Genomic DNA, 14414 nt, shown 5'->3' with positions numbered 1-14414 from the left:
TAGTACGAGATCATCTACGTCCCAGCTAAAGCCGTCAAGGGACAAGCGCTAGCAGACTTCCTTGCCGACCATCCAATCTCAACCGATTGGAAAATCTCAGACGACTTGCCTGACGAAGAGGTGTTCTACATCGACATATTCCCGACATGGATGATGTTCTTTGACGAATCTGCATGAGCAGACGGAGCGGGGGAGGAGTAGTATTCATGTCGCCACAAAGGCAAATACTACCTTATTCATTCCAGCTAAGCGAATTATGCTCCAACAATGTCGCTGAGTACCAAGCACTAACCATCGGGCTCCAAATGGCAATCAACATGGAAATCACAGCTGTTGAGATATATGGCGACTCCAAGCTTATAATCAATCAACTCCTGACTGAATATGAGTTGAGGAAAGATGATCTCGTCCCATACTTCTGGCTGGCAACGCAATTGCTACAAAGGTTTGAGGCCGTAACACTAGAACACGTGCCAAGAAAAGAGAATCAAATGGCAGACGCTCTCGCTATCCTAGCCTCGAGCATGACATTAGGAGAAGACGAAGCTGCAAACGTGCCAGTCTACCAAAGATGGGTAATCCCGCTTGTCATTGAAATAGTACTAAGCGATACAAACGTTATTTCAATACTTCCGGTCAACGTTGAAGAATGGAGACAGCCTCTGATCAACTACTTAGAGCATGGAATACTTCCAGATGATCCAAAACACCGCTCTGAAGTACGTCGACGAGCACATCGCTTCCTCTATTACAAATGGACACTTTACCGGTGATCTTTTGAAGGAGTACTTCTGAGATGCCTAGGCGAGGAAGAAGCCAATCAAGCCATGGAAGAAGCACACTTAGGAATATGTGGAGCGCATCAGTCCGGACCAAAGCTTCATTTCCAGCTAAAAAGAATGGGTTATTACTGGCCAAGCATGGTAAATGACTGCCTAGAACACGCCAAAAGGTGCCAAGCCTGCCAATTTCACGCTAACTTCATACATCAACCGCCTGAACCATTACACCCCACAGCTACTTCATGGCCTTTCGATGCATGGGGATTGGACATCGTAGGATCAATTGCGCCAAAGTCGTCTACAAGAGAGGCTTACATCCTGGCTGTAACAGATTACTTCTCTAAGTGGGCTGAGGCCATACCCCTGAAAGAAGTCAAGAAGGAAACTGTCGTCCGTTTCATCAAGGAATATATCATCCACCGATATGGTGTGCCTCGTTACATTGTCACCGACAACGAAAAACAGTTATCAAACCGACTCGTGGACGAGCTCTGCGAGAAATACAAGTTCAAGCAGCATAAATCCTCCATGTATCATGCTCCGGCCAACGGTCTTGCAGAAGCATTCAACAAGACATTGTCCAACCTCCTAAAGAAGGTAATCGACAGAACAAAGAAAGACTGGCATGAAAGAATAGTCGAAGCACTTTGGGTATACAGGACAACATATAAAATGCCTACCCAAGCTACACCTTATTCTCTCGTATATAGCATGGAAGCTATTCTACCGCTCGAAAGTCAAATCCCCTTGCTAAGGATGGCTATACAAGAAGGCTTGACTAACGAAGAGAATGCAAAGTTGCGCCTTCAAGAGCTGGAAGCGCTGGATGAGAAAAGACTCGAAGCCCAACAACACTTGGAGTGTTATCAAGCACGACTCTCCAAGGCCTTCAACAAGAAAGTTCTCTCCCGTTCTTTTCAAATGGAAGATCTCGTCCTTTCATTGCGTAGGCCTATCATCACAACTCACAAGACAAAGAGCAAGTTCACGTCAAAATGGGATGGACCATACGTAGTACAAGAAGTCTACACCAATGACGCCTACTTAATCACGGCAGAAGACGGCTTGAAGATCAGCCCTATCAATGGCAGATTCTTGAAGCGCTACTACCCCTAAAAGGCAACAAACTCTTGCTCTTTGTTCGCACGAGCCTAAACTGCATGAACCAAAGCTCCTGGCCCGCAAGAGCATAAACTACGTACGGCACCCAAAAAAAAAAAAATATATATATATATATATATATATATATATATGTATCTAAACTACGTTATGACTTGATCCCTCCTCAACAGAAGGTACGTAGGCAACTTGAAATGTCAAAACTTCAAGTATAGTCACACCATCTAAAAAAATTAAAAAATTAAAAAATAAATAAATAAATTAAAAAAATAATAATAATAACACTTTAAAAATTGAAGAGCAAATTCAAGAACATAAATACTTTATTTCTTTGAAAGAAGGAGTCAGCTCCAAAGCCTTATTTCAAAAAAAAAAAAAAGGACAAGAAATACTACTTGAAAACTATGTCCCTAAAACTACGAAGGCTATCTCCAAGCGAGCCTTCCAAGGTCTTCAAAGTCTCTACCTCGGTGGGAGACAAGATGGGCAACTCCATAGTCATGCCCTTCTCTCGTTCTAGGCGTGAAATCTCTTCTTGGTAATGAGAAAGTGCAGTTCCCTGCTCCGCGAGGACACTTTCAAGTTGCGATGCCTCGATTACCAACTGCTCCCGCTCGCGCACCAATGCATCTAGACGCCCTTGGACAGAAGTTAACGAAGCCTCCGTGACTTGATAATCTCCTGAAACAGCTTGCTGAAATGACTGGACTTGAGCCAGTGACGAGTCTATCATTATCAGCTGATGAGCTCTAACATCTGGACTCAACTTCTCCAAGGAAATAGCACGCAAGGAAGAATACTCAGTCGAGGCGGCCATAAGTTCGGCAATCTTGATCTTCAAGGAGGAGGAATCAACGTTAAGGTTGTTAATCACAGAAACAAACTTCGACAAATCCTCATTGAGCAACGTAAGGTCTTCCAGTGGACACTTAGAAATCTTCACCTCGATATGGCCCTTGATCTCCATTGCCGCACCAAGACTAATGCGATGGATGAGTCGCTCAGTACCGCTAAGATTCGGCCCTCTTAAAGAGATCTCAGAGCTAGCTGGCAAAGGTGTTGGACGCATGACGGGTCCTTGCATACCTCCACCTACACATGGCAAACTCGCGAAGTTCGTTAGATTTGGAACAAGCTCTGCACCAGGTGGATCCCCGATCTCCCTGTCTGTAGGTAGGTCACCTGCAAATAGCATCTCCGTATAGGAGTAAACATCTGCAGTTGCCAAATCAAAATGACAGGAAGGCCCAACCTAAATAAGACAAAGAAAGATGTTAGAAATAAAAGCCAAAACGACGAAAGCAGAAGAAATTATAAGAGAAAATAAAGTATATACATCTCTCTCAAATGGCGCACAGTCATCGAATTGAGGAGGTTTAAACACTTCTTTCTTCTTGTGACGAAAATTGACATCACTGTCAGCCTGAGCATCCTCAAGTGGTCTCTTGTTTGAAACTTGTTGACGCTTCTGCAAAATAAATCCATCTTCGTGCGAGTCACCTTCATCTCCTGCCTCTTCAGAAGCATCCGGATGTCGAGGAGACAAGCATGGACGTTGAGGAGTTAAAGCTACAGGTCTATCTTGTAAGGGAGCCGCACTCGCACAATCAAGAGGTACCAATCGCATAGAAACCACAGGACAACCCTCTCTCGACATATCATCGCTTAAGTGAGATGAATTGGTACCATTTGCCATCCCCGAGTTCTTATAATGTGTCTTTGACCACTAACGTGCGTAAACACGGGTCACTGGATTACTCTTGAACTTATCCTTGGCCGGCAACGTGATAACAACATTTGTGCATGAATGGGTACAAGACTCCCAATGCATGTACACAGCTTGCAGGGATGCCGATTGGTTATTTTCCTTCAACTTGCCTGGCACGTTTTGGACAAAACCAAATTGCCTGCTGAAACGGTGGGGACTATATGACCGAACAATGCATCGGTCTTTTTGCCGCAGAGAAACAAACCCCGAGCGAAGACTTATAAGATAAGACAAGTCTGAGGAACGGAGATACGAATTGTCTATGATGCCTCGCCGCACCGAGCCAACTCTTGCTAAGGGGTCTATCCTCAAAACTACACAACTTTTAAATAGCGCTCGCGCTTGTAAATCATCAAGGCTCTTCACGGAGAGCACACCGGAATACTTCATCATCAAAGGCCTTAGCTTGGCTCCGGTCGATGAAGAAGGCCTTGACTTATCCAGAGTCGATAAAGAAAAATGAGTGCCAAAATATTCACCCAACCAACCATACACATAGTGGTAAGGAAGCACCGCAACACTATCTTCAGTGCTTGCCGAGTCAGAAACCATGCTCAAGCCATTGTAAATGTTGGCTAAGACCGGAATAGCAAGGCTAAAAGACTCACCTGCAGCCATCTTACTAGCAATTTTGAAAACTCCAGGACGAACTAAGTTGACGTCGCATGCGGGGAAAACAAACTTACAAAGCCAACAAGCTAAGAAAGCAGCCAGGTAAGACTCCTCCACATGCTTTGATGCTATGCCAAGATCCTCAAATGCTCTCAACTCGTCAGAAGAGCGACGCCTGGTTGCGCCAATAACACCAGACGGGTCTGAGTCGCCCTTTGGCCTAGTGGTCTTGTTACGACCAATTTTCTTCAAAGGCTTCTTATACCTCATGGCCTCCCAGTACCAGAATCGGATCCATGAGGAAATCCTCACGCCTGATTTACCTTGAGCATCCTGGAAAAACCTGTGATACGCCCAAAACAAATAGCGGCAACTTGCAGGCAATCATCGGTTATTGCAAAGAGAAAGGTCCTCTGCAATGGGAACGACCTTGTCGTAAAACTTGCCTTGGATCGGCAAGCCTCCTATCCTGTGAAGATCCCAAAGTGAAATTGACATCTCCCCTTGCGCTGTGTGAAGTGTGTTGGTGGCCGAACACCAACGCTCTAAGAACGCACGAATAACGGAAGGATGGCAATCGTAACTAAATAAAGATGCATACACAGCGTGGTAAAGGCCCACCTTAGTAAGCACATCCTTTGATCGGCTTAAGACATCTTCGAGCCACTCCCAATAAAACTCATCAAAAACGGCCTCTCCAGCAGTAGATAGGGTACCATTCTAAGCCATAGCTCCGGTGCGGATGTGATCACCAAGAAGCTTAAATGAGGTCGAATGATTGTCACCAACATGGTGCAACGGATTCAAGATAAGAATCTTCAAGATGCGCGCCTTCTTCTTCGTATCTGTTTGGACAGAATCTACCACATCCCAAGATACTTCGGAAGACCACGACTTAATATGCATGGAGTTATCTTTCGCGGGAAAAGCAAGCGCTTTAGGACCAGTCAGTGGCTCGTAAAGCTTCAATGTCGTTCCTCTGTCTTACAAGTCACCTGCCTGCGCAAGAATGGTAAGGGTGCTGCCTTTAAAGCACTTAAAAAATATCATGACCTCGAAAAAACAAAATAAATCAGCAGCATGGCAAAGGGGGTAGCTACAAGACAGTCTTTCCAAGCGGCAGCAAGAGGCACATCGACGTCACTACCAAGGAAAGTTATGACCAAATGGCATTACACAGCATAAACTCGCTGCAGTCTCTTGCACAGCACCACACGGCAGCGCACCACCAAGCAAATAAAATATATATATATATATATGCATGCGGATGACAAGACAAACAAGCAAATAAAAAATATATATATATATATGCATGCAGACGAAGGGACAAGCCAATTACCTGCCATATATATATATGCATGCAGAGATCCAAGTGTTTCCTTCCCCAAAACGGCGTCCTCTCATACTCCAAGATTTGACGACCTCCTGTATGGGTCTAGCTTGCGGATCCTATCAAGCTGTCTTTCCCAGAGCTTAGAAGGAGTTCACGGCCTTCAGTTGCTATTACTAAATCTTCGACTAGAATAAGTGTTTCAGAAGTTGGAGAGTCGATTTCAGGATTGCCATTAGATCGGACTTTGAATGAATCGTCCCTGTCAAATGTGAGTGTAAGTAAACAAAAGACTGTCAGGAAGCATGTTGTTAAACATGCACTATCCACCTCATCCTCCTCTTCAAGAAGGGCGACTTCCTCATTGGCTAAGTAGTGATGGCGGTGGAGTCAGGAAGTCGGCCTCAAAGCTTTCTTCCCCATCTGCTCGAACACCTACAGTCACTAGTGGGCTGAAAATCGGTTCTTTGCCCTCTGCTCTTGATAGAAGTTCTAGTTTATCTGGGCATAGGAAAACTACAAGTCATGGAAGCCGGGATTCTCGGTTCATTGTCCTTCAACAAGTGGAAATCAAAACCAGTGATGATCGGCTCAGTCAGCTGCGAGTTCTTGGAGAAGGGCGGCGAAGCGGTATATTATTTTCTTATGAACTGAAAGCAGAGCTTTCTTGCAATGGTGGGCTCATGAAATACTGACAGAGCATCAACTTTGCAGCACCGACAAAGCATCAACGACATTAACTTTGCTTGTTGGACACTATCCCACTATCTGCCAGCCCACAATCCCACTCTCCGCCAGGTTGAACTTTCCGCCGCAAAGGGTATCCTTACCATGCTCCACTAGCCACCCCTTGTACGTCGACGTCATTTCATCGTCACTCCTCCAGCTGCCTGATGATCTACTGTACTCGGTGGCTGTGCTCAATGATAAGTGCAAAGATGACAGGTAGTACAATAGTGTGCGGCAGTTGGTGCAACGAAGACGTGAGGCAGTGCGGCAGCCAGCAAGGATGACAAAGGCAGTGCAGCAAGGATGGTGGCTGTGCAATGGCTTGGCAGTGACGGTAAAAGGCAGCGAGAATGCGATGGTTGCGCAATTGGCTGTGAAATTGTTGCGCGATTGTGGTGTCTAGAGAAGCAGGCGAACCTGCACAAATATGAAGCAGCAAATTTTGGTGCAAATAGACAGAATTACACTTGATAGGTTAAAAAAAAAAAAAAAACTTTCAAGCTGATGGGAATGGAGTAAGGATCGAATACCTATCTAAAAGCCTTACAGGAAGGCTTACTTATACAAAAAAAAAAAAAAAAAAAAAAGGACCAACATTACAGAGCACATGCCGTGAATGATGATACTCACATGCAGCAGCCTGCACAAAAAAATCTCTTTTGATAAAGCTGGGAAAAGCCTTACCAACCTGCATAGCCCATATTTGCCCGACACTGCAAGCAGCATATTTGGGGAAAAAACAAGGACATACAATCTGTATGTTTGAGATTGAATGCTCTCATTTCTAAAATGTGCTAAGGAAAGCTAAAGTATTGATGTCCACTTACTCTAACATGATTGTTATCTCCACTTACTAAAATATATATATATATATATATATATATATATATATAAAAGTTGATATCATGAATGGTGCGCGGCACCATGTGACAGAAGAAATATATATATATATATATATATATATATATATATATATATATATATATATATATATAACAATGGTGCTAAAAAAAAAATGATGCTCACGCACCCAAAAATAAAAAATAAAAAATAAAAAATGTACATAAAAAAAATATAAAAAAAAAAAAAGAATGATGCTCACGCACAAAAAAAAAAAAAGAAAAAGAATGATGCTCACGCATCAAAAAAAAAATGTACATATAGACACTAAGTGAAATAAAGCTCATTTATTAATGTTTCCGATAAGTTATAAATATGTACATATACATGAATCAAAATAAACAAACAAGGGAGAGCCTTCACAAAGGTTGCTCAGGAGAAGTCTCAGCAGTCGGCAGAGCCCCAGATCGAAGAGGCACCAGAGGGTGATTATTCAGAGCCTCAGTACTAGGCGAAACCCCAAGGGGAGGAGGCACCGAAGGTTGATCGTTCAGAGTTTCATTATGCGGTACAGCCCCAGAAGACGAAGGCAAATGCTGTTGGAACAAACCCACAAACCTCTGATGATCAAGTAAAATCTGACCATCAGATTCCTGCATCTAGTCAATCTTCCTCTTCATGTTTGTAGCATAGTTATGTGCGAGCCTGTGCAACTGTTTATTCTCATGCTTAAGCCCTCTAATCTCCTGCTTGAGACTCATCACTTCAGTCACCAATGATTCAACTTGACGGGTTCGAGCAAATAGGCGTTGGGCCATATTAGACACGGAACCAGCGCACTGCACACTGAGAGCCAGAGAGTCCTTAACAGCCAACTCATCAGACCGTTTGGCAAGTAGTCTGTTATCTTTGGGAGTGACGAGGTTCCTGGCCACCACTGCAGCTGTCATGTCATTCTTCATTACCGAATCCCCAACGGTAAGGGGACCAGTAGGGGATATGAAGGATGGGCGCCATATGTTGTCTAGAGAAGGCGGGATTGCCTCTTCACCAAGGTTCAAGTCAAAACGACGGTCGGAGGGGCCAGACATTTTCAGAGGTGTTAAAGAAAGAAGAGGTCGGACAAGTCAAGATGGTAGAAGTGCAAGAGGGGAGTTTCTACAAGCAAAAAATTCAAGTGTGCTTTGAAACGAACTACATGCCTCTATAAAAATCAGCACTCGACGGGATTTCAGAGATCGAAGAGGCAAGCTCAGAATTCGATGACGCCAATTCAAAAATCGAAGAGGCAAGCTCAGAAATCGGAGAGGCATCTTACTTTTCCACACGCATCAGCACCCGTCACACGTAAACTCAGCTTTGCGGAAGTCAATTTGTCGAAGCGCCGATCCCAGATATCGAAGAGGCGCCAGTCTTTTTCAGCCTCGTCAACACCTGTCACATGCACACTCAGCTTGGCGAAAATTATGGACAATCTGTCGAAGATTTCTGATAAAGAAGAAAGCGCGTGAAGCCATGCTGATCAATCACTCAATGGTTACCGACACGAGTGAAAGAATAGTACCTCTACAGGTATTAAGGAACTTCCTATAACTGTCCACCTTCACCCTCCATAGCAAGGCAAACGTACAGAACCTTTCTTCATCTCCGAGAATGCCTTCCTAACAAAGCCTCTCAAGTCACTCAGTGTTTCTTATTCCTTAGGGTACCTCTGCAAACAAATGACACCAAAGAAAAAGTATCTCGTATCACCAGGGTAGAAAGCAAGAATGTCTCATATCATGCTTTTTCCCTGTCCTTTCCTTTGTCCTTGTTCTTACCTACAAAGACAAGGATAAAGAAAACAATATGCCGGAACCTCCACTCAAACTCGGGTAAGGAACCGACTGCTTGGAACCCTTCCCTGATTGCCTACCTAGCACTGCTCTCGAGTACTCGTCTCCTACTGCTGCTGTACTTCCAAAGAAGCTGCCACATCTGCCTGAAGAACAGATAAGGCAAGTGAAAATGATACCTTGCAGCACGTGGAGACAACGTGCAGAAGAAACAAGCAGAGAAGATTGCAGCCTGCACGGTCAACTCAGCAGAAGGAGTCTGGGATGAGGAACTTGAGAAGATGCCACATCTGCCTGAGGAACAGATAAAGGAAATGAAAATGATACCTTGAAGCATGTGGAGACAAGTACAACAAAGCCCGTGCTGATTCATCCGCTACTTCTTCAAAATCAAAAGTATCTCATATCATCAGGGTTGCAATCACTCTAGACGGCGAACTCGCTTTGACCCTCAAATTCTTGGGTCGACTTACGAGGCATTGTGGGCTGCACGTGCCGATCCACCACCCTTGAATCAAATCCTTAAAGATCAAGTCACCAACTGGAAGAAGAGCCCATCAATCTTGAAGATCATACCACTGACCAAACTGCTCAGGTGTGAATTAGAAAGATTGAACAAAGCAACAAGTCGTCACCTTCACCTCGTGTCTGCTTGCCATATGTTCGAGTCAACCTTCAAGAATCAAGCCTCAACGGCCCTTGAAGAAACTTCCAGCCAAATTCAAAATCAAGCCTCGACGGCCTTGGAAGAAATCACAAGCCCGATGCAAGATCAAGTGTCCACCACCCTTGAATCAAATCCAATTCAAGAATAAGCTGTGGAAAGTCAACAATTGGAGGAAACCAGAAAATCCTCCAACCCAGTTCAAGATCAAAGCTGTGGAAAGTCAACAAGTGTAACAAAATACGTGCCGATTCATCCACTACCAAAGCCAAAGATCATCTACCACATGAAGCTCCTTGTGGTCCAATATCAACCCTCAAGATCAAGCCTCGACAGCTCTTGAAGAAATCTCAAGCCCAATTCAAGATCAAGCCTCAACGGCCCTTGAAGAAACCTCCAGCCCAACTCAAGATCGAGCCTCGATGGCCCTTGGATCGACATCTACAGTAAGGGACTTCTAAACGCATCTCCTACACGTGACAAACACATGTATACGACGCGCCTTGAAGTGGGGGCATTTGTAGACATCGAAATTTTGGTAAATAAATGTTGACCGATAAATCAAAGTTTCAACCCTCATGTATTACTTAAATTTTACGCGTAGCGTGTGTCTAAACAAAAAATCGAAATAAGTTGGAAAAGTCATCAAACAGGACACGTGTCAACACCTGGCAGAAACGACTTATTTCATCTGAAATATTATATTCAAAGTTAGGCCTTGGAAATTTTTATAAATAGAAGGCTAATTCATTCATTTAGCGGGATCGATATTACACCAAAACCTTGAAGCTCTGAAACTCTGAAACTTCGAAGCTCTCAAACATCCAGGTTTCCGAAGAATCAAGAAAGCCCTCTTCGTTCTTCGTTCATCCGTTCATCCTAAGATCAAGCCCCAACGACCCTTTGGATCAACCACACCGACAAATCCACACATCCAACCGTCCTTCACGATCAAGCCCAAAAGCCCTTGAAGAAACGCTCATCCTCAAGATTAAGCCCCAATGGCTCCTTGAAGATCCGCTCAAATCCACCTTCAAGACCAAGCCCACGACCCTTGAAGAACGTTCATCCCTAGATTAAGCCCAACGGCCTTTTGGATCAACCACACCGACAAATCCACACATTCAACCGTCCTTCAAGATCAAGCCCAAAAGCCCTTGAAGAAACGCTCATCCTCAAGATTAAGCCCCAACGGCTCCTTGAAGATCCGCTCAAATCCACCTTCAAGACCAAGCCCACGGCCCTTGAAGAACGTTCATCCCTAGATCAAGCCCAACGGCCCTTTGGATTAATCGCACATCCACAAATCAACACCTTACGGAGATCGAATCAGAGGATTAAATTTGAGAGAGATTGTAACCCAGAATCATCAAATACAAATATTTGTTTGTGCACGTTGTTCTTGTCTCTTTCGTTTCAGGAATTTTCCGTGTTCACATAAACATAAAAGGAAAAAGTTTTGTGGTTATGGAATTAATTGGCTAATAAAAAGGAAGAAATGGTGAAAAAACGTAGAAAAAGTGATGGATTAGGTTTTGAATAGGGATAGCCGGCCATGTGGTGTTTTAGGGTTGAATTGGATGTATTTTGTGGTTATTTGGATATAATGGATGGTTTAATTGACAATTAATGGGTTAATTAGGCAATAAACCCATTAATTAGCCAATTAACATAATTTAAAAGGAATGTGTTTGGGAATTACCTTGTAGATAGGATTTGATGAGATGGACTTTGAATTGTTACCTATTTTGGGCACTTCTGTCTTGGTTGAAAGAGGGTTGCCCGCTGCTTACGCGTAGGAACCTCGTTGTACTACAAGTGTATTTTTGTCCTTTTTGTCCAAAAATCCACGTGTCGCCTTGTGAATATTTTTGGCTCCACAAATGCCCCCACACCTGTTGAGCTGCTTGCAGAAAAGGGCAGCAGATGTAGAGATCTTCTTGCTTTAGGAAACTTATGACTGCTTCTTATTTTGATGTAGATTCTCTCTTTAATAGGAATTTAGATCCTTCTAGGAAAGGGAAATAAATTTTTCTCAAAGCCTATTTAAGTCCACCTTAAGTGGGTTATTAAATCAACTTTGGAGAGCGATTTATTCTACCTTACAAGAGAGAGATAGCTTAGAGGATATTTGTTCCCCCTCCTCTAGCAATCTTCTACATATTACCCGTGCAATGGACCGTGTTTCGTTGCTTTCTTCGTCTTCTTCGTGCCCCACTGAGGTAAGAAAAAATTAATTTTCCTTGTCTTCTTCTTGGATAATGCTACCTCGGGGTGGTGCGGCACGTCGGCTGGCTTGGGTCAGGAGTTAGCTCGGCATGGGCCGAGGAGGTATTGTGGCAGGGACAACCGCTTTAAGCTGCTCGACTTGGCTAGAACCAATGGCAGCTTGTATGGTTGGGGTCACGGATTGTGGCGCTGTGGCGCAGTGCTAGGCGAGTCACATGGCTCATGTCTTTTTGGGCTTTTGGACATGACGCGAGCTAGGCAGGTGACTGAGAGAAATGAAGAGGTTGCGGGCCTCATGAGCTGCTGGAATGTTGGGTTGAACTCCCATGCTGGGTAGCATGAATGACGTTGGCTACTTTAACTTTCTTTGTCAGGAGAAACGTGGGATGCTCCCAAAATAAGAGGTGAATAGGATCAAGGCGGATGCATTGGCTCGTCCAATCACCGTTGTGGATCCTGCTGCAAGTGAAGGTGGGAAAATGGATCTTCCCTGCCTTCTCAAGAGATACCGGCTGAGAAAAAACCAAAGAATTCTTTTGCTACTTATGTAAAGGATGAAAAGTTGATTGCTGCTTATAATCAAGTGATCCACTTCAAGAGAATCGTCGATAGGCTTGAACCCCAAGTGTTGGAACTTCAAGGTGTACTGAAGATCAACGAAAGTTTGAAGAAAGAAGTGGATGAGCTGCAGCACGTCCATGTTGGTATTGGTGAAGTAGTTGGAGAAGTTGGTGCCCAGACTGGAGCAGTCAGGGGTGATGCCGCTGCTAAGAGCTTCGCGGCTGCTGAAGGTGTGGTGACCGAATAGTCGTGGGATGCCCAGGTTGCTAAAATGTAGTCATCTAGGTAGCCTTTAAGATTTTCTTTGTTTTTCCTTGTAGCTCTTGTTTTGCTTGAACTCATTCGGCCTTTGCTAGTCGTTTATAAACATGTTTTCCTTAGATTTTCTTCATTTTTGCTTCTTTTGTTCATGCCCTAACCTTTAGACTTGATAGACCAGTGGCAAGCATGCTACTTTTTTATAAGCAGACAAGCTCGCGTAGCCTATGCAGCCGTAGGTGTTGGTGTAGAACTTTGCAAAGTTGTTAGCCATTGGGTTGGCAGCCGGATGCCTTACTTACAAAAGCAGACAAGTCCGCGTAACCATTAGGCTGTTAACCTTGACTTTCTCCAATTCCGTAGGTTGCGTAACAAGTATCACAACACTTTAGGACTTGGTGTAGGTTGTTCCGCGCTTGGCAGAGGTGAAGCTTATCGACTGCGTAGCATGTCGGCAGTGGATAAAACTTCGTATATGCGTGCTAGCTTATTTAACCTTTCACAAGAATGTGCGGTTGTATAAGTCTAGTGCGGCTTTACTGCTCGAAGGGCAAGCCGTAGGCAGTCTTCCGGAATCTGTAGGCTACCTTAGTGCACTCGGTAGCAGCTTTAGGATTCCAGGGCAGCCGTCCATCGGATGTACTGCGTAATGTGCCCTCTCCGTCTCTAGGGCCCGGTTCCCCACGGATTAGGCCAAGAGACCCAAAATCCTTCAGTTAGCTAAGCCTTGAAAAAGACCATTGCGGCTACTTCTAGGAATCCCGACGCAAGTCATCGTGCATCTAGTTATACTAGGGCAGCCCGGCTCATCTACGTCTGGATATTCGGAATGTAGAGTTTATCCTCCCGTTCTTGGAGAGCTGACCCTTGTGGGTGTCGGGGAATTGGTTTACCCTCTCGCGTTGGAGAGCAATTAGTTTACCCTCTCGCACTGAAGAGCATGGTTGGTCCTTCAGGGGGCGCAATTCCTACGGTAAGTCCCTAAGAAGGGCGCGGTCTTCTTTTGAAGTGCAAGAGTGATCAGTTGTTGTAAGCATGCAGCCAAGCCAAGTCGTGATTACTTCTGAATTCCTCATTGAAAAACGAGTTAAACGAACGAGAACTTAGATGTAAGGTAAGAACTGCATAACAACTGGATAATCCTCGGCTGGTGAGGTAGTGCCCGTCGAGCTGTTTGAGTCTTCGGGCATTGATGTAGCGAGAGGTCACACATGATACTTCCTCATATTGTAGGCATTCCATTGTTTTTTTATCCTTTTGTCGTTTTATGGTGGCGATGGTGTAATTGTTCTTGCCACATACTCTGCTGATCTTGTACGGACTTTCCCAGATGGGATCCATATTTTTGGAGCCTTTTCTGCTGGTAGTGATGAAGGTTTTTCTTATGACCAAATCTTCGGGCTGAAACTACTGGATCTTGGCCCTTTTGTTGTAGCTTAAGAGGCATTGATGCTGGTAGGCTGCAATGCGAGTGACAGTCTGTTCGCGCCTCTCTTCTGCCAGATTTAAGCTTGTGGCCATCTCCTTTCGGTTGCTCGTCTTTTGGTTGTGTGATATGCCCATAGACATCCTTGGAGTTCGTCTGGCCATTTTCTTTTCTTATTGGTGGGGGATTTCTTGTGGCAGTCGAGGATCATCTTAGTGGATGCTTTGGCCCGCCTATTGCCTTGAGGATATCTTGGCGTAG

At 44.4% G+C, this 14414-nt stretch overlaps 1 protein-coding gene across 1 annotated transcript; it reads left to right on the top strand.

Annotated features, from left to right (window-relative positions):
- Positions 1-305: 305 nt before the first annotated feature.
- On the top strand, positions 306-773 carry LOC139195407 (uncharacterized). The gene has a single exon (XM_070820946.1). It carries the CDS (start codon positions 306-308, stop codon positions 771-773), a length of 468 nt encoding a protein of 155 aa, XP_070677047.1.
- The last annotated feature ends 13641 nt before the right edge of the window (positions 774-14414 follow it).

The sequence above is a fragment of the Malus domestica genome, chromosome 01 (assembly GCF_042453785.1).
Source record: "Malus domestica chromosome 01, GDT2T_hap1".
Classification (NCBI taxonomy): domain Eukaryota; kingdom Viridiplantae; phylum Streptophyta; class Magnoliopsida; order Rosales; family Rosaceae; genus Malus; species Malus domestica.
The sequence above is the reverse complement of the archived record's forward strand: the minus strand, read 5'-3'. Positions and strand labels throughout refer to the sequence as shown.